Source organism: Mauremys reevesii, linkage group 5 (genome assembly GCF_016161935.1).
Source record: "Mauremys reevesii isolate NIE-2019 linkage group 5, ASM1616193v1, whole genome shotgun sequence".
Classification (NCBI taxonomy): Eukaryota; Metazoa; Chordata; order Testudines; family Geoemydidae; genus Mauremys; species Mauremys reevesii.
In genome coordinates, this window is record NC_052627.1 from 5,848,457 (window position 1) to 5,875,652 (window position 27,196).

At 43.1% G+C, this 27,196-nt stretch overlaps 1 protein-coding gene across 13 annotated transcripts in view; it reads left to right on the top strand.

Moving 5' to 3' along the window:
• ADGRL3 (adhesion G protein-coupled receptor L3) overlaps positions 1 to 27,196 on the top strand; it is an 842,781-nt gene that overhangs the window by 488,550 nt on the left and 327,035 nt on the right. For 11 of the 13 annotated variants that reach the window (XM_039540335.1, XM_039540336.1, XM_039540325.1 and 8 more), the window contains exons 6-7: positions 22,863 to 22,877; positions 24,956 to 25,756. In XM_039540335.1, coding sequence (XP_039396269.1) covers positions 22,863 to 22,877; positions 24,956 to 25,756 — 816 coding nt within the window. The remainder of the gene's footprint in view (positions 1 to 22,862; positions 22,878 to 24,955; positions 25,757 to 27,196) is intronic. The other 2 variants (XM_039540328.1, XM_039540331.1) reach the window with 1 other exon arrangement.

The following is a 27,196-nucleotide window of genomic DNA, read 5'->3' on the forward strand; positions in this document are numbered from 1 at the left end:
TCCACACTCAGATCCCTAGCATGATAACATTGTGTGTGTAACTGCACTTTTCTGTACTGGCTGTGTAAGCAGGACCCTTTCCCAACCTGCTCAGTCCATGTAGTCTCTACTATATGTAAAGCCCAAACTCACCCTCTTCCTGGTGTGCAGTTTTATTAACAAAGAAAGCAACAGTAAGACAGCATGAAGGTCAATTACAAGACTGCTCAGTCTAGGCCCTCTTCCCGCTGAGTCCCTTGCTTGTGAGTGGGATAATGAGTCACCCACCTCAGTGAGTCAACAAACCGAATGGAACCCTTTCCCAGCTGCAATTCGTTACCCGTCCAGGAACCTGTTTTTGAGTTGTTGTTTTTTTAAACCTTGGGTTTAGTAGAACAAATACGCAAAAATAATCTCAAATATAGTCTAGCAGGCCGAATGTTGAGGTCCTTAGTCAATTTTCATTCAGCCTTACTCAAGCAAAACTCCTCTTAAATTAATAAAAGGGTGTGTGAGTAAAATTGATTTTAGGATTTGTTCCACCATTGAACACTGCACACAAAATTCTGAATCTTCGCAGTTGTTGTTAAGGCTGAGATGGCAAACCACTCAAAGTTAGGAAATTCAGAGCCAAAGACTCCACGGCTTCCTGAACTGACCCTTTTTGTATATGTCCCAGCACACGTTCCAATTTGTAAAACCATTCTTTGTTCTGAGACCCCTGGTAGGACAACCATACGTACTGCAGTAAACATAGCAGGGCAGAATTAAGGACACTCTAACAAGCTTCACTCCATGTGTTCTGTTTGTATCGGTGGGCTTCAGTATGTATTTTCCTGATGCTTTTGGTTGTTTCATTTCTCTTCTCTCAGGCTAATACTAGAGCCCTGTCGTCTTGTTGCCTTGCCGTGTTCCTGATGTCCTGTTCTCACTGTGCCTTTTCAGCCCTTGTAATGGTGAGGGGTCTGTGTCCTTCCAAGGTGCCATCACTATAGTGCCTCACTGCTACTGGGCAGGAGTTATAGCTCAGTGGTTTGAGCACTGGCTTGCCTAAACTCAGGGTTGTAAGCTCCATTCTTGAGGGGGCCATTTAGGGAGCTGGGGCAAAATCAGTACTTGGTCCTGCTAGTGAAGGCAGAGGGCTGCACTCAATGACCTTTCAGCTCCATGAGATACATACATCTCCATAAATTTTATATTACCCTTTGCATTATTAAGAAGGAAAATATCATGAGCCAGAGCCTCAGCTGGTGTGAACCAGCGTTATTGAAGCTCTACCAATTTACCCAAGTTGAGGATCTGACCCTCCATTTTTCCTAAGTCAATACTTTATACTGTGAATTCTCCAACAGCAACCAAACTAGCACCATAAAGAAGAGCAGCCTGGTGAGATTACCAGGCAAGAGTCTAATTGCCAAGAAGATTTCAATAACCTCCAGTTAATCAGAAGCCCGGCCACAGAAATGCTTCAATGACAAAGTATGGGGCAGACTGGGGCTGGGTCTCTGTGACAGTGTGAGTGAAGTCCAAGCCAAAGCTGGCTTTGCAGGAGGGGGACAGCAGCCAGCCCTGTCTGCGGTAGCACCTGGCATCAGCGGGGCAGGCTTCTCAAAAACATGCCTTCCAGCAGCACTGACTGCAGCTTGGGCAGTGTCCCTCTTGCCCTTCACCAGTTGGCTCAGAGCTTTATGCTCACTAATTGTTCCTACATGATGCTAGGTTTAGCCTGGAGGGATTCCTAGCAGCACTGAGTGCCAGAGGTGAGGGCCAGTTCTCAGCTCTGCTCTTTTGCCATTTCCAGATGGCTGTGACTGCCAAGGAGTGCCCTGAAAACACGACTGCTGGGACAATGGGGTGCGGAAGACAGACTCACTCCTAAGCCATTTCAAGTGTTTTAGTGATTGGTGGCTTGACTTGCACCCGGAAGTGAATTGGATTGGCAGTCTGTACAGAGCATGGAACGCAGGTCCTCTCTCTATTGATCTACCTGATCTAAATGATGGGCAGCTCTTCTTTGCATTAACCCATTATAGCAGACTAGTCTTACAGTGACAAAGATAACAATAAGCATGGCAAAGCCCACATGTGAAGGGAAAGGACGAGGTATCTTGACGAGCTGAAGAGGGAAGGAGTTTCTGACCCTCGTGGCTTTCTGGGAATCTAGCAGCACCAAGTCCAAAAAGACCACGACATTGCAAACCACATTAATAGTTGGCAGGTGAACTCCCTAGTGGAGGCTAAAATGATAACCCCTCAGTACCTGAAAATGCCTCCCCCGCCAGCAAGCATCACCTCAGTCTAATCCAGACCAAGCCCCTGCCAGCAGACTCCCAGCCAAGGCCTGTCCCAGCCACACACCGGGAGTGCAAGAAGATATCTCTGTTTGCAGTCAGAGGAAAGTGTCAGAGAGCTGAATGACAATACCCTGTGCCACAGCACTATATGACATCCCCCAGTGGCTAACTGCATGTGCTGAACCAGAGAATTGCCAGGACTGAACCCTGTGGGACTCATAGGAGGCGTGAAATTACCCATCCTACGTGTCAGGGATCTCTGAAAGGAAATTACCATGAAGTGACTCCATCCACCCTTACAAGGTCCAGCAGGGGAGTTATTGCCACCTCAGGTTCAGTATTTGCTCTCCCTGGCCAAATGGCTATCCATTATCATCATGAATGACTGTGAACGGTCACTGTGAATGACAGTGGCCAATCACTGGGCAGAAGGATAGTGAGACTGAGTCTACAGTCTGGTCCCTAGGGTTCTCAGGTATGGTGTTGGAGACCCATCCTCAAATCCCTGCTCCAACAGCTCTTGAGGAGGACTGAATCCAGGGGTGAGGTTGAGAAAGCTCCATACCAGAATATCCCAGAGCTCAGTGGTTAGGGTACTTGTAATGTGGAAGACCCAAGTTCAGATCATTTTTCCACCTCAAGCAGAGAGGGGAATTCTGTATCCCAGAGGAGCACCTTACTCACTGGAATAAAGCTTTAAAAGGAGGCGCACCCTCTTCTGGACATTTTGTGAATCCCTTGCTTTGGTCAAAATGCCTAAAAGGTTAAATGGTTTGTTTCAACATTACCCAAATATTTGGACTCACATTTTTTGTCTTAGAAATGTTGAAACATTTTGATTCATTTCAACTTGAAATTTTTTGTTTTCAATTTCTGATTTTTTTAAGTGCCATTTTTGGTTCAACCCAAACACTTTTTAAAATTTATTTTTATTTTGCAATTTGCCAGTGAACTGGAAATTCCATTCTGGACCCAACTTTACTCCTGAATTCTAATCCCAGCTGGGCAGTGGCCTCATGCTAGAATTTGGTCAGTCGCAGCAATGTGTGTTACAGTTTCCTCCACTGTAAAATGGGCATGATACGTACCTCGCTAGGATTTGGGGGGCATTATTTAGGCAATGTATGTTCAGTGCATTGAACGTGCAGAGTGCTACATAGTGTTGTAACAGTACAAGAGTTGTCCTTTAATAGCATATTTTGCAAACTCCCCAAGACATTGGCGTAAACAGTCCCCAGTGGTCGGATAAGCAGTCCATTTCCAGTTTTTAGCTTTCACCCATTTGTCATGACACAGCCTGCCCCTAAAGTTCCCAGAGGCTTAGAAACAGAGGCATCTGCTGGGGTTATGAACTGGTTAGTGGCTCAGCTCAGCAGCAGGGGATCCTGTAAACTGATCAGATCTGTCTTTACCTATAGGTTTCACAGCTGTCATGGGGAATGCTGTGTTTGCTGTACAACTTCAGGGGTGGTAGACTTAAATATTTATTTGGATGATATTGTGTCACAGGACTGGAGCAGAAGATGATCAGAAAGTCAGATTTGGTTGGTTGCTTGGTTTTCAGCTGGAGTATGTTCAATTTTGGAAATGTTCTAAGAAAAGAGGGTGATTATTTTTTTCTTTGCCTCCCTTGAATTTAGTATGAAGTGACTGTAGAGACAAAGCTGAGAGGTTTGTGCCATATTTTACTTTCCATTCCACTGGCATATTCTGACAGCAAATGTTCTCCCAATTATACCCATGTATATGACATATGTTTTAAATCATATTTGTCTGTCACAAACAAACCTTTTCCCACCCTCTTTCTGTATCCCACCTGACATCTTGTGCAGTGTTCCTGTTATCTGTGACATGGGCCAGCGTGCAACCTCATTCCTTTCCATCCACACCTCCCTCAGCCATGGATACTACATGTTGCTAAGAGTTAGGGAGCTGCAGTATTTGCAGTCATTTCTGGTAGCCTTTCTTCTGCTTGCAGTCAGGGACTGATGCCTACACGTGCCTTTCTCAGGCGCTAGGTTGCTTTTGCGCCTGATAGAGTCCTTGCCACTGTAATAGTGAGTCGTTTTGGGGAACCTCTGAGTTGTTGGAAGTTCTCTTCCACCTCAGAGACGGAGAACAGATGTTGATGGTGAAAAGATGAGGGATTTTGGCTGTGTTTAGGTGTGGGGGGGGGGCAGGGGGAGCTCTGAAATGGTAAGAATACCACCCCCACAGAAGCCCTTAATGTCATAGTGACAAATTGACTGTTGCCCTGCACCTGACCTGGTGATTTACCTCAGTGCAGAGTGTGTATAAAGCACCTCCATTCTGATCTGGATGTACTTCTGGTCTGGCAGTGGAGATTCAGGCCCACAGTGTCCAGTAACTGATGGGAGAAAGGGCTGGCTCAAAACCAACCTGTCCTGGAAAAGAAAGCAGCATGAGTGTTAGAAATTGTGTATTGTCCTGGCAGGGACTCCACAGCTGATGTGCACACCTGCACTCCTAACCATATGATGGGGCATCCAAAGCCAGGCTTGGGCCGGTGGCATCACACTGTTGAACCGCACTCAAACAAAAAGATCCCTCTACTCGAAGACACACATCCCCATGTCAGCTGTATCTCCCAGCTGCTTATGAACACATAGTGTATGAGCTGAACCAGTTAGCATTTTTTTCCCTTCCTCCATTTCAGAGTTTGACACAAGAATCGGCAGCACCAGCTGTGATGAGTCTTTTTTGTTGTATTTCTTTCTGCTGCTGTCAAAGAAATCAGTATGTTGCCTTTCTGTGTAACCTATCGACTTTAGCTCTCTCTCCTACCTTTCTTTTTCTTGAACCATTAACTTAACCTGGAGTGATCAGGGAGTGCATTGGAGTTTCAGCGTACTACTATGTGAAAAAGGCAGTCGTCTCAGACGCCAAAGTAGACTTGTTGGACCTGATTCTCTGCACCATTATAATGGATGGCGAAACTCCACTGAGGCTAACAGAGTTATAGCAGTGCAAACCCAGTGTAACAGAGTGGCAATCAGTTCCAATGACTTTAGAGTAATAGCATGCAATCACATCATTAACAAATGCAAAATGGGATTACTGTATGGAAAAGAATGAGGCTAAGAAAACACTGTATGTTTTGGTGCTGCCGTATATTTTAAGGAATGCATTTTCAATTATGAAATATGTTCTATATTTAATTCATGTGGTCTAGATATATGTGGTTAATTGGCTGCATAGCAGACTAAATATTGACCTACATTGTTGAAAGTGCCTAGTGCAAAATTTGCAGGTGTCCAACTTGAGACAACTTACATTTTCAGAAAGTGCTGAGCACCCGCCCTCTGGGAATCAGGCCCCTTTTTAAAGGCATCTCCCAGGCATCTGATTATTGTGGCACCCAAAATCACTAGGCATTTTTGACAATTGAGGACAGCGTCTCTAAAGCTGTGAATCAGATCTGCCACCTTCATAAATTTGTCACAGGGGAGAACAACAATAATTATTTTCCTGTTTTGTTTATTGTTATTTCCACGTTTTGTATGTTAACAAGATGAGAACAGTATAAAAGAGCCCAAAGGCAAGAGAGCTTTAAAGGGAGACAGTCAACTTAAACTGGTTCAAAAGTTACACGTTGTGTAAACAAGCTGTTGATGAAAGCTAGAGCCAATAGGGAAGTTTGCACATTTATTTTTCCCATTCCCAGGCTGGTTTGTTTGTTTTTTTAAACACAAATAAGCATCTTCCAACTGTGTTTAAAACCCAAATACTGAAGCACTAACAACCACAAAGTGAAACAAGATTAATAGATTATAAGGTGACAAGGGACATTGTCATCATCTAGTCTGACCTCCTGTGTAACAGAAAGCTGATTTTCTTAGCCCAGCTGAGAAAAATGCAAATAATAAAAACACAGTAAAATAAACAAAGGTCATAATATCATCAGGATTTTTGTTTTGGTTCGTTTGAACTTATTTCATATTTTTGCAAAGAAATATATTTGTGTAATCCACACCCACTCAGCTTGGTGCACTGTTGTCCCCTAGTGGTAGCTGGGTTATGGGTAGAAGTTGATGAGACTGTTTGACAGAGGTAGATCTTTTAGTTCAAGTCTCAGAGGCTCATGCTTTAAGATCCAGAGGTCTGATGTTTGATCCCCACTTCCAGTGATCCTGCAGACCTCCCAATTCCAGACAAGTGGTGTTCCATTCATGTTTTAAGTTTAAGTTAAGAGAGTCTCTCCATGTATTTTTTCTGAAATGACCAAGGGAATTTGAATTTGTTAGGAACATATCTACAACAACATGCACATCCTGCTGGCATTATGATAGCCCTCCATACTGTCGAGTCACAATATGGGGATCTTGGGCTCAATCCCTTTACTCTCTGAGTAATCCTTACGCCTGCAAATAGGCCTAATGATTCATATGATTGGGGCTCTGAAGGACCATGCCCCTTCACGTGGCATTTTTAAGGCTGGGGTTGGAAGGAAAGTATATCTATATTTTGCCATCACTGGAGTTGTTTAGGAACAGGTTGGACAAACACTTCGGGGTTGGTCTAAGTATACTTAGCCCTGTCTTGGTGCAGGGGGCTGGACTTGATGACCTCTCAAGGAATCTTCCAGCCCAATGTTTCTGTGATTCTCCCTGTATTTTGTTATATTATTTTATTTGCTATTTTGTTACTCTATAGAAATCATGTTCTACCACAGAGACGTGCATGGGGAAAGAGCAGGTTGGATTAACCATAAGCATCAACTGTGACAGCTGCCTGCCGAGCCAAGTGGTGTCCCTTGGCCACAAAATTGTGAATTTTGCAAACTGTGTCAGTTTTCTTCACTTTGGACTGGGAAAAAATCATATATTTTTCTCCACAAACATAGCACGCACTTCCCCACCCCAGCCATCCCCCTTCTCCTCCCACCACCAGCCATACCACTTTCTCCCATTCTCCTCACTGTGCTTTTGTTTGACTGCTGTCAGAAGCACCACCTTTTCTCAACGCAGTTATACAGTGGGTTTGACTTAGGGGATACATTCAGGCACTCTCGTAGTTTCAAAAGGTAATTTACAAACAAAAGAACCCAGGTGATAGCGCAACTGTAGAAATGATCTCAAACTCATTTATTACAGCGCCAGACATACTGCATTGTAGTTGTACAGAAGAAACAAAACAAAAACTACCTCTTCAAGGTGCCCAGCAGGGCCGGTGCAACCATTTAGGCGACCTAGGCAGTCGCCTAGGGCACTAGGATTTGGGGGGTGCCATTTTCTTCGGCAGCGACCGCGGCGGCCAGATCTTCGGCCACCCCGGTCGCTGCCGGCATTTTGACAGAGGGAGCTGGGGCAGGGGAGCGCGGGGAGGGCCGCCTGCAGCAAGTAAGTGGGGGGCAGCCTCCTTTACAAGGGGGCAGCATGTGCTCCCACCAGTGCCCGCCTGGCAGGGAGGGGGGGCATGGTTGGAGTATGTAATGCTGCCCTCAGAGAGTGAAAATAGTTACATTTTGGCTGCCCCCCAGTCAGGTGTGCAAAGGTGGGAAAACTCTACATCCTACACATGTGTACCCCACGTCACACCCAGCCATTTGTGTATAGGTGTTACATACACTGCTATGGGGTCTTTCCTTTAACCATCCCCACTGTTCATATCCTTCTATAAAACATCTCTCAGCTGCAGCTTTGGGTCTAGCCCATGGCTGAAGCAGTCATAGGGGCATCATTTTTCATGACATTTTAATAGGCGGTTTTGTCCTGGCAGTGCCCATCTCCGGTGAGGGGACAGAGAATCAAACCCGGGGCTCCAAGGATTTAGACCAGTGCCTCAACCACTGGATTGTCTTTCCTCTTTGACTTAGTGGCTATGAGTTACAAAAGCTAAAGCTAGTTGGTATAAGTTGTAAGATAAAGTGAAGTTTCTTAAACAGTTTTCTGCGATGGTTCCATTGGCATATGGTGGATGAGATGCTCACATTTCTGTATGGCAGCCCTCAGGATCGCATGGAGTGCTTTCTGAATGGGACCAAAGAACAAGTTCTATCAGTGTCATTACCTTTGTGTCACACATTGCTTAAATATATCGCTTTCTAGTAAATTATCTTAATTAAAAACATAGGAGGTCACACCTTTGCTTTGGTGGTAACTGTGTTCAGAACAGTCACCTTTTATGTGTATTGTTACAATTTGTTAGATTGTTAAATCTGGTCCCAAAAGACCAGTCCTTTAAAGAGTAATGTGTCCAGTTACACCATTCCCTACACTTCGCTTAATCTCCAAAATGAGTCATGACCAAACATCCCTCACATCCTTCACTCTGTATTTGGCTGCCTCCCCAAACCGTTAGAGGGGAGGAGAAAAAGAGAGAAAGAAAAGTTTCCCGAAGACCATTTTGTTTTATTTGGTTAACACCTTTTGTGGATCATTAAAAAATCCCTTTATTATTGTGTTGTGTTATGGCTAATGTAGATACTATTGAGAAAGGCACATCATGCTACACCCCTCTTTTCAGCCCTTTTTAAAGTGGTGTTAGACCTACTGAGAATTATTAAAGGGAAATGCAGCCATAGGTGCTGATGTCAGCACCATGCCGTGTGATCGAACAAAAAATATGGTAGATACTTTTAACTCACAAAGACATGAGATACCAGCCAAGGCTTACATTACTGCAGAGCTGAGAGCTTTTCAAAAATATTTTCTCTGAGGAGAATCATACTTTTCTCAGCACAGACATGCCTGAGCAATGATTATTAGCTTCTTTTTGGACCTATGCAATCCATTATTATACAGCTGGTCTTTTAGCTGGCAATATGACAAACAGTTCATTCTTCTTCTTGATGGAAATATTATCAAAACACATGGAACCTTGATTTAGCTCGCCCCCAAAGCAACAACATATCCTGTGATTTTGAAGACTTTTTTTCACCTCCTCATTCTTTAGGGTGAGATACTTCCTGAGTGCTATGAGAGTCTGTTGGCATCCCCAAATTCACCTCATGACTGGATGATGACAAATCTTAATGAACGTTGGGGTTTTATCCCTTTTGAACTCAAATAATAAGTCATTAACATCAATCTAGCCAGGACGATACATGCAAATTATTTCTAACTAGGTGCAGTCCTTGGGATCCTGCCATATTGCCAACTTAGTCTTTAATGCAATAGATGTTGGACATTCCTGGAGTAGGATGTATTCTGGATATATGGTTATTAGGATGAAAATATTTGCATTACATAATCATAGATTAGGATCAGAATTTCATGAATGGCCACACTGAATATACAAGTGACAGACTGAAGCACATCTACAAGTGGGATCTATAAAGTTATCCTCAAAATGGGGAAGCATATTTCTGAGACCACTGCTTTTCACCATTTTATCTTCTAGTATTTTTAAGATTTAGTTCATTTTCTTTTTTATGGAGGAGTCATGTTTAATTGTGGTGCGATCTAATAGGGCCCCACTTTTCAGCTGTCACATTGGAAACAATAACAATTCCGTTGCCAATAAAGTTTTGCAGGATAAATGGAACACATAATTCAGTTTCATACAGCATTGAACAGACTGCCTGAAACAGTCTTACATTAATTCATCTTGCTGCTTATTTTTAATAGTCACTATAGATTAAGAAGTTACTGCTATTTGTCTTATCGTGAGTTAATAGCATTGCAGACTATTTTACGCAATCCGATCATATGTGCAAATGATGCAGTTTTGTTCAGTAAAAATTATTCACCTCTGATGAGCCAATCAGACAGCATATGGAAATATTTTTCCTGAATGGCTTATCAGCGATGAATAGGTTTTTAGACTTCATCTGCTATTCAGAAAGTTATTTTAAATTTGCAAGGGGCCTGCTTCACTTTCGAGATTCATGGCCATAAGAAAATATTTCCAACTAAGTCTATTAGATATGTACTAAATATATAACATCACTTGCTTTGTTTTGTTTTGTTTTCCACTGAGGTAGATATTGACACTTATTGTCCCTTTTAGTGAAATATCTTGACTGAGGAAAAAAAAATCCTCTTGGCTAAATTAAATGTAGGTGTTCAGAATTCAACAGAATTCAATATCTGCTTAATGAAATGTTCATCAGGAAATTCACTCACTGTGACTAGGATGAGAGGTATAAATTATTAAAAATCCACAATATGTATTACTGGACAAATAGCGTTTGGAGAAGTCTGAACACAGAGTGTTTCTGCAACTTGCTTGGGGCCAGTAGAGTTGCGCAAAATTTTTCAGAGGAATTGTTTATTCTCCAAAAAGTGAAGTTTGAGTTGACCTGAAACTGGTCATGAATTTGACATATATGGTTTCAGTCCTTCAAAAAATGGCTGGAGAAGGTGGTGATGGTGGACCCCTGCTGTGCTCCCCTCCCCCCCAAAACAAACAAATGAAAAACCCTCACAGCTTTAACTAGATGTCTAGGGCACTAGCCTGCAATGTAGCACATCCAACTTCAAATCTGCAACAGACACAAAATGGACTTTTTCATTTGGCCAAACGTTCTGTACAGCTTCAGATTTGGTTCCACCCAAATCAATCTCCCCACCCCCGATTTATTTATTTATTTTGGAATGGCTGCCAAACTGAAAAATCAGCATTTGCCTCGCTCTAGAGTGGCCATCTAAATGGGATTGTATGTTCATTGAAGTTGCTACAGGATCTTCAGCACTTGCATAATTGGGCCTATAACATATTTTTTTGTTTGCTTTTTGTTGTTATTGATTTTAACATAGGCCTTCAGAATCGTAAGGTTGAATTGAGATTCAAAATAACATTTTCCCCTAGTAAATAAAAGGACCCATTTTTAAACTTCTGTATGCCTAAAGCTTTGCAATTAAGTACATATTTTTAATGATTCTGAATGGAATAATAGAACACCAGGGGAAAACACTCCTTATTTATTTGAATTGTGGTATTAATCAAGAGGCGCTAATCAGGGATTAGGACCCCATTATGCTGGGTGTTATGCAAACATATGACAAAAAGATGATGGCCCCTTCCCCAAAGAGCTTAAAATTAAGGTCAGGTCTATACTAAAAAGTTAGGTTGTCCCAGCTACGTTGGTCAGAGGTTTGAAAAATCCACACTGCTGTGCCATGTAGTGAAGCCGACCTAACTCCAGTGTACACAGCATTAGATCAGTGGAACAGTTCTTCCATCAATTTAGCTACCATCTATTGGTGGGTGGATATACTATAGTGATGGGAGAACCGTTCCCGTCGCTGTAGTGAGTGTCTACACTGAAACGCTTCAGCGGCACTCCTACAGCATTTCTAGTTTTTAATAAAAAAAATACTAGGTAACTTGTGAGCAAAATGTAACTGTTATTATCGCGCAGGTGTTGTCCTAAAGAATCTCTAGTGGACAGCAGATAGTGCTCAACAGTGGCATTCTAGTTCCTGATTAACTAAATACTATATAGAGTTTACTTTTGATATTACTAAGTAAAAAAACAACAACACTGTGTACTCTTATGTTTAGTGTTACGTTCAGAAGAGCAGACTAAGATCACTGTTTACATGTGAAGGACCACGTTAATAGTGTGGAAAGTTTGACAAATCAATCAGATGAACAGAAAGCTAATAGAAAACACCTATGAAAAAAGCATTGGTTTCTACACCATCCTTAGATACCACATTTAAGAGTTTAATTTCGAATATGTCTGGTAAAAGCATTTCTGGATTATTGACATTTTCAGTCGGCCCACTTCACAGTGAAATTCGTGAGGAGGTGATAATTTTGGAATCACATTATAGGAAGCCATTATAATATGAGGTGCTTGAGCGGCACTTTCATTCACTGGTGCATGGGTATTATTTGAAAAACATAATTTAAAAACTGAGCCACTGAGATTACGCCTGCCTCTTATTAAATGAAGGATTAGCAGCACTTCATTTGCCCAGAGAGACAGATGGCTGTCAGGCATTTTTGCTGTATAATACATAAAGATTTTAATGAAGACCATATTGAGGGTGGAGATATAGATTGTGTTTGTTTACTGAAGCACTTTTATATATTCATGGCAATATGCACATTTGAAGCTAAACGTGCCCCACAAGAGGTCTTGCCCTATTGCATCCTACAATGGGTGCTTTTGGGGGACATATACAAACAGGAGGGAAATCCTGTCCTTCAGTGGAAGCAGGCAGCACATGGAGGATGAGCAGGGTTGCTGCTCAGTGTCTCCACTGCAGCAGGAATCTGCCTGGTGATGGGCAGGAGGCCTTCAGACTGTGAGCACAGTGCACTGCTTGTGCCGCTACTATGACCAGAAGCAAAGTGCACGCTGGCCATCTGCTAGCTAGAGCTTGCTGCCGATGTAAGAAGAATTGCTGGCAGACTGCAGTGTTGTGTGTGTCCATATTCCAGCTACAGGGCATGGGGAGCCCCTGGGCCCATTGTCTGGTGCACTCACGTCCAGCAGTGTACTGTCCTGAGCTGCTGAATACACAGAAGTAGCAACTCCTTAGGTTTTCTTCCCCCCTGGCTCTTGCATCGGTGTGGGATTGGGCAGGATTTAACCTTGGCGGTGTGGTTTTAATTATGCGTTGGGAAAGTACAACAAAGCAGAGATTCAGACACACTGAGGGTTTCAAGCATTTCAAGTTTTTTTTTGCCAAAATAGTTTGTGCCGTCTATATGTTGTGCTGCCTTTTTCTGTGGTTTTTTTGGTAAGCTTCTGTGGTTTTTAACTGCAGCTAAGAAGGAATCGATTATGTGCACTACCAGGGCTTATGTCTGTTTATTGAAAATCCGCTGTGGAAAACTTGTGCTACTTTCCCTCCAGCCTCCACAGTCATCTCAAAACCTCCCAGTGAAACCCCCGTGTTCCAGCACAGGTTTGGGGCCAATATTAGTATTAACGATCATATCTAAACAGATCTTCCCGGGCAGAGTAGGGGTCATGAGGAGGGTCCTGTATGGATGTCTTAGCCCCACACCCTTCTTCCTGTCAGACCCTTTCCCTACTGCAGGGTTTCTTAGGCACCTGGTGCAGGCCACTAGCAGAGACTTGACTAGATGATCTATCAGTCTAATAGTGGTACAGCTGTTAGTGTATTCCACACTACCGAGACTCTGCCTAGCTATGGTAACTTCTCAGAAGGCATTGGCTACTGGGTACGCTTTGGTCTCTTGGATTTAAATGGATGATTTACTGCAGAGTGGCCAAGCACCTAGGCTTCTTTCTGTTTGGGCTAGAGAGTTGAGATCAGTGGGGAAGAAGTTTCTGGTCTTCACCTCCACAGTCAGAATCCAACAGCTGGTATCAGTATTGCAAACGAATAACAATATCAGTCTTCCATGCAGACCCCAGTGCCACTCTGTGTGTGCTGTGGTGTGACGTGCTCATTTGGTACTCACTTGCACACTCCGCATCATATGTTTCCCTTACATGTAAAAACCCACAGAAGGGAGGGGGGAATCAGCAAGATTTATCACATACTCCCACCCTGCCTCTTTGTGATGTGGGGTTGGCTGTGGATTCTTAGTTGCCATGTAATGGAGCATGAGAAACCTGGGGCCTGGGATCTATGGGAAAATGAAAAGCCTGTGGGTCTCTGGCCATCCTTGTGTAGCAGCTCTGACTCCATTCCCCTTCCAGCATCCTCTCCAAAGCACTGTCAGAACAGCTGATGTGATGCTATTGGATGGACAAAGTCTGCAACCTTGTAGTGGGGACAGTATAACCTCAATAGCGGTCATAGGGACAATATTTCTCCATGCAGCAGCATCTTACGCAACTGAGACTAGCGTAATTTACTCAGCTACCAGAGGAGAATGAGTCATAAAGAGCAACATGCTATCCAGCACTTTCCCCTTTCTGTCCAGCCATATCCCTTTTCCCAGTAGGCATCACAGAACATGTGTTGTTGGCATTAGTGCTGATTAGGTTATGTACACGAAGAGCAATGTACGACATAGTAGTGTTTCACTTCTGCATGATAGTGGATCAACTCATTTTCTCTCCCCTACATGCATGAAGCAGAGCCTAATATGGGAGCCCAAAATTGCATCCAGCTCAGTACAGTGGACAGTACAGTCCCTAACATCAAATGAAGAATCTTCACACAAATTATCTAATGATGTGTTTTTTGTGAAGGACGCTAACAGCGTTTTTTGGATTGTTACTGTCTGATGTGGGAAATAAGCTAACATGACAGGCGAAGTCTAATACAGAAACCAAAATGTGCATCTGTGATACTTCTCGGTGTCCAGGGAATTGCTACATCTGCTTACAGCGTGACAGAGCCTCCTCTGGGCCCACTGGCAGAAATCCTCTGCTCACCACTGACAGCACAAGAGCTCTGTTCTGGGCTCTGCCTGCCCCACTCTTTCTCTCTGCAAGCTAGAGATGGACACAGCCCACTTCCTTACAGTCTGCACTCAAGTGCTCAGCCCCTTGTCTTCTGCACATATTTAGCAAACCCGGGGTGAAAGTAACTTAAAGGACTTACCGGTATGCTGGAGTCCTGAGCAGGAGGCGTGGCCTCAACCAGAAGGGGTGGGGCCTCAACCGGGAGGGGCAGGGCCTTTAAATCCCCAGCCCCTTTAAATCGAGGGGTTCCATCCACCAGCTCCTGCCAGCTGGGATCCTGGCCACTGGCCCCCCTCAGCCCGCTACCAGCCTGGGGTTCTGCTCACTGGCGGAGGGCAGGAGGCGCAGGAGGCCTGGGGAGGGGACCCCTGGACCCAAAAGCCCGGAGCCCAGCCCGGCAGCCGGCTGCTGCTGCGCAGCAGCCCAGCACCCAGACTGGCAACGGACTGAGGCGCTCAGCCCCCCGCTGGCCCCACTCACCCCCCCCCCACCAGCCCCGCTCAGCTCACTGCCGGCTGAGTGAATGGAACCCCAGACCGGCAGCGGGCTGAGTGCTGCCAGCACCCCAGACTGGCAACAGACTGAGGCGCTCAGCCCCCAGCTGGCCTCACTTGCCCCGCTCAGCTCACTGCCGGCTGAGTGAATGGAACCCCAGACCGGCAGCGGGCTGAGTGCTGCCGGCACCAGACACTGGGAATGGACTGAGGCGCTCAGCCCCCTGCCGGCCCCACTCACCCCCCCCCGCCCGGCCCCGCTCAGCTCACTGCCGGCTGCGTGAATGGAACCCCAGACCGGCAGCGGGCTGAGCAGGGCCAGCGGCTGGACCCCAGACCGGCAGTGGGCTGAGCGGGGCTGGTGGCTGAAACCCCAGACAAGGATCCCAGGCAAGGATCACACTAAATTGATACAATCTGCAATTTAATTTTATTTTAAATGAAGCTTCTTAAATATTTTAAAACCCTTATTTATTTTAAATACAACACTAGTTTATTTATATAATATAGACATAGAGAGAGACCTCCTACAAACGTTAAAATGTATTACTGGCACACAAAACCTTAAATTACAGTGAACTTGGCACACCACTTCTGAAAGGTTGCCAACCCCTGATCTAGAACATCCCTGACAGGAGTGTTTCTAACCTGCTTTTAAAAATCTCCAATGATGGAGATTCCACTGCCTCCCTAGGGAATTTGTTCCAGTGCTTAACCACCCTGACAGTTAGGAAGTTTTTCCTAATGTCCAACCTAAACCTCCCTTGCTGCAATTTAAACCCATTGCTTCTTGTCCTAGCCTCAGAGGTTAAGAAGAACAATTTTTCTCCCTCCTTCTTGTAACAACCTTTAGTGTACTTGAAAACTGTTATCTCCCCCTCAGTCTTCTCTTTTCCAGACTAAACAAACCCATTTTTTTTTTCAATCTTTCCTTGTAGGTCATGTTTTCTAGACCTTTGATCATTTAGATTTATTTTTAAAAAATCTCATTTTTTATGATGGAATAAACACAGACTGGATGATCTGTTCTTGATAGCATTTTGTCACTAAATAAAATCCTTAACTTGGGTTAAACAAAGGGATGGATAAATAGATAGATAGATAGTTGGGGGATGGATGGACGGATTGATAGCTGGATAGCTAGATGTAAATTTTTAACTCTTCTTGAGGGGAGATGGAAATGGAGCCATCCTCTCTTAATATACTATCTGGTGTGACACCTTTTATAAAAGCTGGAAAATCACGGGACACAATTCTTTAGTTTTAAACCTTCCCCCACCTGCTGTATTCTCCTTAAACAATTTATCCTTGAGTTGTTTGCTCCTGTTGTGTGTTTGAACGTGTAGCAAAGTCTCACTTTTCCAGTCCAAGGACAGTTATAAAACTGGAGTGTTATTAAATATTCAAACCCAAACGAACACAGCTGGCACAAGCCCCATTGCTGCTATGTCCTTTCAGAGAATACCACACCCTGCTCTCCAGAACTGCCCTTATCTTCAGCTGAGCTCAAATGGAGCAAGAGGAGGGTCCTAAGAACCTGGGCTAAGGTATAAATTGATGAAATGGGAGAGTGAGGGACCAATCAGCTCCCCCACCTACCCTGGATGACCAATGAGTGGATAGAGTCTCCAGAGGAGGAGGGGCCATCTTTGCATTCCCCAGGTATGTGCTCCCCTCTCTCTTCTACTGGGGCTCTCTCAATCACTTCAAGACCCATTGGGGCAGGTACCTACACCCCTGTTATTCCCTTGTGCGTGCTACCAAAGTGGAGAGTCCCATGCAGGAATGTACATGTGACACAGTGGTGGTTGTCTCCTAAGTGTGCCTTATGGATGGCTGAGCAGAACTAGCCTTGCTTCTAATTATATATTAATGTTGTATTCTGCTCAAGTGGGTTAATTGTGCTGGAGACTATTAAGAGGCAGTTTTCAGAGAGATGGCCATTCAGTGCCATCAACATTTTGTTTTGTTAATGGGGATCCTGGGTGTCATCATGGAATCTGTGTATTTATTGTGGCAATAGGGTGACCAGATGTCCTGATTTTATAGGGACAGTCCTAATGTTTGGGTCTTTTTTCTTATATAGGCTCCTATTACCCCCCACCCCCATCTGGGTCACCCTATGTGGCAACTATGGAGATCAGATATTGTCCTTGTGAGGAAGATATGTGAACTATACTAGTAAGATATAACAGTGCTTCAGTAACAAGATAGGTGTAGCAGGACTTGTTGTAAGAGAAATAAGCATGTCTATATTTGCTTAAGTTGTGATGAAGTGTTAGGACAACCTGAGCGATATATGCAGCGTGTGAATTTTGTAAACTAAAATCATTATCGTTAAAGTACTGTAGCCCATTCGGACATTGCAACTATGATGCAGACTTCTCTGTAATTAATGCTTTCTGACCAAATTGTTAAATTCTTTGAGTGGCAGTGCTGATAGTGTTTAAATGTCATTCCATAGTACACTATGAAGGAATCAGAGATACAGTGAAAACTGCTCAGTATGTTTAATTCTTTTCTTATTATTATATGATACGAGAACCAAGGGACACTCAATGGCTTAAATCCTCCAGGCTTCCAAGATACCTCAGTGCAACTCCTTTAAAGCAATATGGAGTTACCCCAGTATAATCAAGAGGAGAATTTGGCCCATTGAAATTCCAGAGCAGTAAATTTAGATCCAATAGAAAGACATACTTATTTGCTTTACCTATGGAAATCACCAAGCAGGAGGTGGTCATCTACTGTGGCTGGCATTTAAAAGGATTGGATACTGTTACAACCACTAATAATCGATAAAGAGTCCTGTGGCACCTTATAGATTAACAGATGTTTTGGAGCATAAGCTTTCGTGGGTGAATACTCACTTCATCAGATGCATGTAGTGGAAATTTCCAGAGGCAGGTATAAATATGCAGGCAAGAACCTGCCTCTGGAAATTTCCACTACATGCATCTGACGAAGTGAGTATTCACCCACGAAAGCTTATGCTCCAAAACATCTGTTAATCTATAAGGTGCCACAGGACTCTTTGTCGCTTTTTACAGATCCAGACTAACACGGCTCCCCCTCTGGTACTTAACCACTAATAATGTGTAATTCAGCAAGATAAGGGTAATGAATTCTTCACAATGCTCACCTGGCCATGAGTAAATTCTCTCCTCCAGCCTGTTTCGCCCTACCTATAGCATTGCACAATTGTTTCAGTGCATTATAAAAGGATTTTGCCCATCCTCTGAAGCATAAATTCCTATCTACTACACTGCCAGCAGTACAGTAGGAAAGATGGATCAGTAACAATTCCTATGGGGCTAGAAGCTTTGAGACACATCACCAATGTCTTTAAAAAAAACAAACCCTCATTTTTCAAGAAAATGAATTATGGCCAGCTACAGCCAGGTGTAGTGTTGGCAGGTGCTGTGCAAGTTTCTCTGTAACTGCTGGGTCCACTTAGTTTTAATCCTGACTAGTCACATCACTGCTTTTGCGGTGCTAGTGTCACCCTCTCTCCTGCAGAATCAGCCATGTAGCTAAGTCCACTGAGGCCTTGACTGCGGACAGCTCGAGTCATTTCACTTTTCACCTCAACCTGTTTTAAGTTAGAGATGAGTCTGAACCAAGGCCCCACATCCAGAGACCGCTGAACTTTGGAGAAATTTGCAGCAGGATCTGACCCCTATGGGTGGCTCATGCTTCTTTCCCCATCAGGAGCTGTAGATTGAAACACCATATATAGAAAAATAGATATAGATAATGTTTAAAGCCTGTTCCTGAAATTTTTCTCTTTGAACTTGGAGAGCTGGCAGGATCAGTCTCACAGAGGAGCCACAGCCTGGAAATGCCTGTTGTGAATTCTTGGAAGGCAAAAACCAAATACATGTATCTTCCTCTGTGGTATTGTCCCTTGTCCTTAGAAGTGTCTCTCTCTGTTCTCTGAACCTCACCGTGATGCCAGTAAATGTTCACTTCTCTCAGAAACAAGTGACATCTCTCAGTGATAATCTATGGGGTTTGTGTCCCCTCCACCTCCAGTGGATGAGGCACCAAGAGCCCAGCAGAACAGAATTTGAGGAGCACGTAAACTATTTCCAGCCTATGGCCCTAGATAGATGTGTTTTTCTTTTTCTTTTCTGTGAAACACCCTGCACATTGCTATATAAAATATGATTGTTAGCAGTAACAGTAGTGTTTAGTCTACTTCTGATCATGATGCAGATGTCCAAGATTAAGACTGGTGCATCTTTACCTATGAATACAGAAATCACATTATCTACAACAGAATCATTGACACGTCATAATTTGTCAACTCTTCTCATACAGTTACCATAGGTATCTCCCAATTCTAAGTGCAGGGAGGAACTGTTAATTTCAGATGTCTCTGAGGCTTTCAGTGGTGCTGTAAAATGTTGAATTTTTAATGGTGAGCCATTTGGTGTGTCTTCTGTTGACTGGACTATGGCCTGTTCCCTGCACAATTAGCTATAGCTCCCATTCAGAGCGAATTCATGCAAAGTGTTCCTCTCGCCTCTCTTGTTGCCATCAGTTTTAAGATGTGTTGTCTGTTTTGTTTCTGTTGTGTTAGATGGATCACAACTTCTTTCTTAAACTTTGATACTGCAGCAGCTGACTTTGTGTGTCTCTTCTTTTCTCTGGTGGGGTGGTAGAAGGTGTTGGTTGTTTACCAGGGCTGTTTGTTGTCATCAGTGTGCTTTCCTTCCCATGAAGGAGTGATTTTCAACAGATACAAGCATGCTAGCAGTGTCATATAAGCTACACAACTAAAGCATGCATTACCATGCACCAGTGACTTGGTTCAGATTGACTGCACAGCTAGTGACCTCATACAGTGCAAGATCGTGACACAAGCAGGAGGGCAGACAGGAAATAGGTCAATGTCTCATCTACTGTAGGAACATCAAGTTTACCTGATGACAACAGCAGTTTGAGAGCTGATTGTTAAAACCACTGCCTGTACTGTGGTCTTAAGGAGAGGAAAGGGGCCCGCTCTCTGCTGATTCTGTGCAAGGGGGACTGTGACCGGAGTCCCTTGGGAGTCAACTGAGGTCACTCAATTAGGGTGAACTGCAAAGAATTGGGCAGACAATCCCCAGGCTGGTGGATATTCCAATATGTAGATTTACCAAGCCAGCACCAAACAGCTTCTTTATTACCTCACTGATTGCCCAGAAGCAAACAACAGTTCCCTTAAAGTAACCCAGCCTCAGGCCTCAACCCAGACACCCATGTCAACTATGATGAAGATTACTGAAAATTTTATTCATCATTTTAAAAAGTTCTACCAATCCCAAAGGATCTGACACATTACCTCCCAGGTTAATGAATATTCCGGATCTTACCCAAATACTCACTTACAGCCAATTCTTATTAACTAAACTAAAATTTATTGAAAAAGAAAAGAGAGAGAGAGAGTATGGTTAAAAGATTAGTATACATACAGACATGAGTACAACTTGAAATTCAGATTCATAGCAGAGATGGTGAGCTTTGTAGCTGGAAAAGAGTTCTTTTAGAATTTAGTCCATAGGTTATAGTCCAGTGTCCAATATCATATTCAGGGTGTTCCAGCTTAGGACTGGGATCTCAATCTTGCGACTCAAACTTCCCCCGATGAAGCTTAAGTAGATCTGAGATTAAAAAGTATAGGAACCCAAGGGTCATTTATACAGTTTTCTAGCAGCCACTTGACCATACAGTCCTGGTTGAACAATAGGCTTTTGATGTAACCTTCTGTTTCCTCAACCTCACCGGTAATTAAGTATGAATTAACATAAGATAATTTATCCAGTAAGCAGTTTGTGATAAACTTTAAAGATACATTTAGACAATGACATTATTGCACCCAAGATTCATCTAAACGTTAATATTCCCTTTTGATATCTGAATCAATAGATATAGTAACAGACAGGAACTGTCTGTTTACATGGCCAGCATCAATAAGGAAACACATACAATTAGTATCACCTCTAATTTTCTAACAATACAGGTTTGCATTTCAAAGTTCTAGCCTATTTATCATTGAATGGCCCTAATTACCACTTGCATACTTTCTAACATGTTGGCTTTGGGTTAGTTAGCCTGCAAGCTGTTTAACCCTTTATGGCCATGTGTTCTACTTTGTATAAGATTCGTTGTAATTATATAACAGTGGTAGCAATAATTATTTTCATGGTAATATTTTAATTAGACAACATCACATTTAGGAATGGTGCATACAAAATGGAGCAGTGCAGTGCAGTGGAAGGGAAAGTGTAGGGCATCCATCTCTTCTAAGACTCCACACAAGGCTTCTGGGTGAAAAGTCTATATCTGCTCTGCAAACATGGGCGGCGGGTGAACAAGCTGTTGGGGAAGGCTAGCTCCCGGCCCCTTCCCCTCTGTCCAAGGCCTCTCCCTCCCCCACCCGGTCTGTCCCCGTCCCCTGCCAGAGCCCAGAGTACCCCCTCCTGGCCCCCTGCGAAGCCCCAGTCCTAGCCCCGGAGTACCAGGTGGGTAGTGCAGCTGGAGTGCCCCCAGCCCCAGCGCACTCGGTGGGCGGTGCGGCCGGCGTGCCCCTAGCCCCACCTCTGGAGCTCTGGGGGGGGGGGGGGACGACACAGGCCCAGCACCTCCAGTGCCGGGCAGACAGCGTGCCCCAGCCCCAGGCCGTGTCAGCACTGGCACCAGCCTGCCTGCCCCAGCCTCTCTGTCCTGGAAGAGCGGGAAGGGAACTGGGAGTGGGCAGAGCATGGGCGGGGCCATGTCAGGCTGTTTGGGGAGGCACAGCCTCCCCCGGCCTATGATACCCACCGCCTGTGTCTGCAAGGGCCTGATCCAAAGGTGATTGAGTTGATGGGAGTCTTTCCATTGACTTCAGTGGGTTTGGCTCAGGCCGTAAATGCTTCTTGGGGTAGGCTGTAAGCTTGTGGCACCAAAGCCTTTCAGCAGTGCAGACATGTGCTGAATAGGTTTGTTCCAGCAGTGAGGGGATCAGGTCTGCTAAAGAGGATGAACCTGATTGAAAACACTGTAGTGCCTGATAAACAAAATAGATGTACATTGCAGGATAGGGACTTTTTGGTAGCACGTTAATATTAGTAACATGTTAATATTGTAACAGCCATAAATATTTCATATTTACAAATAGTGGTGTACTTAAATCCTTCCCATTGTTTTGTTGTTAATGAGGGAGGCCATCATGATAATAATGTTTTTGTAAGTGCTGAGAGCATGCTTGGTTCTGTACAAGACCTAGACCCAAAATCTGTGAACACTTAGGTACCTGTGTGACTTTACTCACATGAGCAGTGCACTCAGGGCCAGTGGAAATACTCTCCTAGGTAAAATTGTGCAGGTTCATTTGGGTTTTTCAGGATTTGGGCCATAGATACCAAGACAGTCCCTATCCTGAATAGTTTATTCTATCTAGAAATCTGTTTCAACCCTATTTCAATTAATAAAAATCTTATTTTATGCTCTGGGCATGATCTAAAGGCAATGGAAAGATCCTTGATTGAGTTCAGTGGACTTTGGATCAGGCCCTGATTGCTTTTAAGATTGCAGTACAGCTAAGTCATGTGCCTGTATTTTATCTAGTGTACATCAGAGGAAACAATGTTTTACATATTTATATATATATATATATAAGAGTCACAAAATATAGCAATAACTGAAGTAAATTAATAATACTTCCTTTCATTTGGAAGAGGTATAGAAAAGTACCTGGCCAATACAGTACCATTAATCTATTCTCTTTTCTCCTTTCTCTCTTTACTTCTCTCTCTACAATAGAAGTGGAACAAAAAGGTAATTAAATACCTTTCAAATTATATATATTACTTATTTATAGGCTAAGTTATTTAACAGTTTAACGTTTAGTTGAAATACCTTTGTCATTAATTCTCACTTTTTTTTTTGTTAAAGTTTATTTAGTTTCTCTGCTGCTCAACTTCACAAGATAATATCTATTTTTTGCTGAAAAGATTTTACTGGTATAGTTTTCTTTCTCAATCGTCTACTCTAAAAGCATGATTTTTGTAAAGACCCTGTAGACACAGTGCCCCATACATTAGCTACTGTAAAACAGTGTCACAGCTTCATTGGCTCCACTGGGGCTCTATCAGTTTATACTAGCTGAGGATGTGGCCCAAAATTTCATGTATCACTTGAATTTGTGATTTTTCCCATGTTCTATCTTTTTTCAGGGGGCTCAATCAACTTCTGCACTGTTGAAAACAATTGGTTGACTTCTAAGCAAGAAGTAATAATTCAACTGCCCTGTATACCAGCCCCATGCTAATAGAAATGTTTAATGGGACAGTTGTGCCTGGCCAGTTGTTATGTTTCAGGTCATCTTCATACCGCAATAACACACACAAAAACATTGACTCAATTATAATATGTGATGAGCCCCCTCCAACTCACACTGACATCAACTCCCATTGACCTCACTGAGAGTTCGGTCAACCCCCTTGGTATTGTGCCCAGAACTCACGTAGCTTTAAGTCATTCTTCCATGTCAGTCTGCAGCAGCACAAGGGTCCACCACTGGATCAGTTGCAGGATTAGGACCTCGGTGTGCACTTGAAATTTACTTAGTCTCCATCAATTTGTTGTTTATATTGTAATATTCCGTAGCACTCCCTGTATGCCAACACACAGTATATTCTTCCCTTAATACAGATGCATAACTCCAGTGAATGAGAGTTAAACAGGGCATCAAAGGGAGAATGTAAACTAGACTGCACTTCAGTTTGCTGTCACATGCTGCAATCATTTCACTGCTTGCCAGGTTGTGCTCTGGCCCACTCTGTGTGTACTGCCCTGTAGCACATAGTTCTCCTTCAGCTTATCAGTCAAAGATAAGATTTAAGTGTTACTTTAATTCTTACATTGGCAGGGCACATGTGCTGTGCCTTCTCCTAACCTCTGTCCATGCAATGTATCACCCTAAAATCAAACTGAGCCAGCTGAGTCCTGTCCCATTTCCATTCTGAAGTCTGAGCAGCAAAGCACAGCTAGCCAAACCGTTCCTGTATGCTCCTCTCATGTAACCATAGAAGGTATATGTTTTAAGTTTGAATACTACTGTGTTTAACAGGACATTTTTAACTGATTAAAATCTAGACTTGGGTTCCTCTCCAGTGAACTTTATTCTTTTCCTTCCTTTCTTCCTTCCTTGCTTCCTGTCGTTTCTTTCTCCTCTCAGTATTCATCCATTGTTCATTTTTAATTGTGTGGACTGCATGTTCTGTGTGTTCTGTAGCAGCTTCAAAAATCGTACTGCAAGTTATGGCCCATACTAGGGTATTTTTGTCTTCCTGTTTGCTTTCAGTGTTCCTTTGAGTTGCCGAGGGATTTGCCTCTGTTTTGTTATGGTACCTTTAAAATATTTAATTCCACCTGGGCTGTAAGGATGAGATTTTTTTTTTAAATTTCCATTTATAGGGCAATCTTCAGCAGACTGTTCAAACTAAATATGTGGAACAATTCCCCAGAAATTGACCCCTTCACCTAGCAGGTATAGATATAGTGTAGAATATAATCTGAAAATACAAACCCATAAATCCCTTGGGAATACATATTCATTTCAGAGTTTAGAAAGGTGAATAGTCCAAGTAAGTATGCCAGTAAAAATAGATTCCAAAAGCAGTAAGGAAATGAACTGATGTTGATTGAAAAGGCAGCAAAAATCAATATGGAGGAACACGTCCTGTCCTAGACCACTCACTGCCCGTGGTGAAGGTAATCTGCAAATAGACTACATTTGTTGTGGGCTGATCGTACTCTGCTGCAGAGCTATAAACGATTAGAAGTTAATGCCAAACCATCAGAACTCTTTTTAACTTTCTTTTTTTGTGTTTAACTCTTTTCCCCTCCAACAGTTTTTCTTTGTCCTGGCCTACTAAAAGGTGTATACCAGAGTGAACATTTATTTGAGTCAGACCATCAATCTGGGGCCTGGTGCAAGGATCCTCTACAGGCTTCTGACAAGATTTACTACATGCCTTGGACCCCGTACAGAACTGACACCCTGACGGAGTATTCTTCCAAGGATGATTTCATAGCTGGGAGACCAACGACCACCTATAAGCTCCCTCACCGGGTAGATGGCACCGGATTTGTAGTGTACGATGGGGCTTTGTTCTTCAACAAGGAGCGAACCAGGAATATAGTCAAGTTTGACTTGAGGACAAGAATAAAAAGCGGGGAGGCTATCATAGCAAATGCCAATTACCATGACACCTCTCCTTATAGGTGGGGAGGCAAGTCCGACATAGACCTGGCAGTGGATGAGAACGGGCTATGGGTAATCTATGCAACAGAACAAAACAATGGCAAAATTGTCATTAGCCAGTTAAACCCTTACACCTTAAGGATCGAAGGGACGTGGGATACAGCCTATGACAAAAGGTCAGCTTCCAACGCTTTCATGATCTGTGGGATTTTATATGTGGTGAAGTCGGTGTATGAAGATGACGACAATGAAGCCACAGGAAATAAGATAGACTATATTTACAACACTGACCAAAGCAAGGATAGTCTGGTGGATGTTCCCTTTCCAAACTCGTACCAGTACATCGCTGCTGTGGATTATAACCCCAGGGACAACCTCCTTTATGTATGGAACAACTATCATGTGGTGAAATATTCTTTGGATTTTGGACCACTGGACAGCAGATCAGGTAAGGTTCTGTGCTAAGTTTTGCTTTTGGCTTCCATTATCTATAATCTGAAGCTGTTTTTTTTTTTCTGTGAAGTTATAGTATATTTCTCTTTGATTGCATGTGTGTGTGCATGACTTAAGGCCTAGTTCTCCTCACCCTTAATGCTTAGCTGCTTCAAAGAGACACTTTACTGTTTACAGAACATTTTCTTTATAGCTTACTTTGAAAATAAATGGAAATGGGAATAAATTGTCAGTGATAAGCCTGAGCCAATCTCCAAATGTCCAAGTTCAGATAATCAGAATCACCAGTGGAGAAGCCTGTTTCATTGTATTTATTCTATCCATGAATCCCCTTGCTTTTATGACTATGCCAGAACATTACTTTTGTGAAACATAGCTCAGATGTTGCTCTCTTTGTAAATACCATGTGACAGATCCTCAGCTGGTTTAAATCAGTGTAGCTACAATGAAGTCAATTAAATGTTGAAGAATGACATGAGCTGAGAATCTGAGCCCAGATATGTGTGTGCATATGTGCGCACGCGCACACACGTTTTGTTTGTTGTCCTGTGTATTCGTGATTACTTTCAGAGTAGGAAACATGATCCAGACCAGTTTTCTTGCTTCTCTGGGTCATTCATATTGCTGTTCTGTTAAAAAATAGTTTGGGCAGTCATATCGTTTAAATCTTAATAGAAGGAAATTATATTCCATCACTAAGTAAAGACTGGAATCCGAAAGAAATCCAACTTCCAGTAGATTTCCTTCAGACATCATCACCGTAATTATATTTGGCTGAATTTTTCATTAATTTGGATCAAATTCTTCCTTGTTACATAAGTGTAAATCCAGAGTTACTCCATTGTCAATGAATTCACTAAATCATGCAGAAGTCTTAATTATTTTCTTTTAGATTGTAAAGTGTTTACTCCTATACATACTATATGCAATAATGATTTAAATTCAGTTTATCTATGATCGATTATATCTTTCCTGAATGCTGAGCAGGTAACAGGAAAAGCAGAATTCATATAATTTAGAAGGTGATTCATTTAGTTATTAATGTGTTATTTTTTTCTCCTAAAATGTTACCATTCTGTTAAATATGATGACAAAGAAAAGACTATGGGCATGTCTGCACAAACACGTTAGTTGGCAGAAAGCTGGGGTATGAATCTACCTTGCACTAGACTGAGGCATGCTCACTGTCTCTGTGGACCCTGATACCACACTGTAAACGTTCCCTAAGCACTTTGGTCAGTTCCCGTGTCCAAGCTGGGTAGATCAAAGTGCACCACAGCAGGGTCCACATGGACGCTCAGGACTTGTCTATGCTGCAGGCAGTTCAGACTACAGGCATCTGAATAGTATGTGTACCAAAATGCTGTGTTGTAACTCCTTGTGTGGATGCTGCAGGCGCAAACTAAAAGGTTCCCAGTTCACATTAATGTAGTCG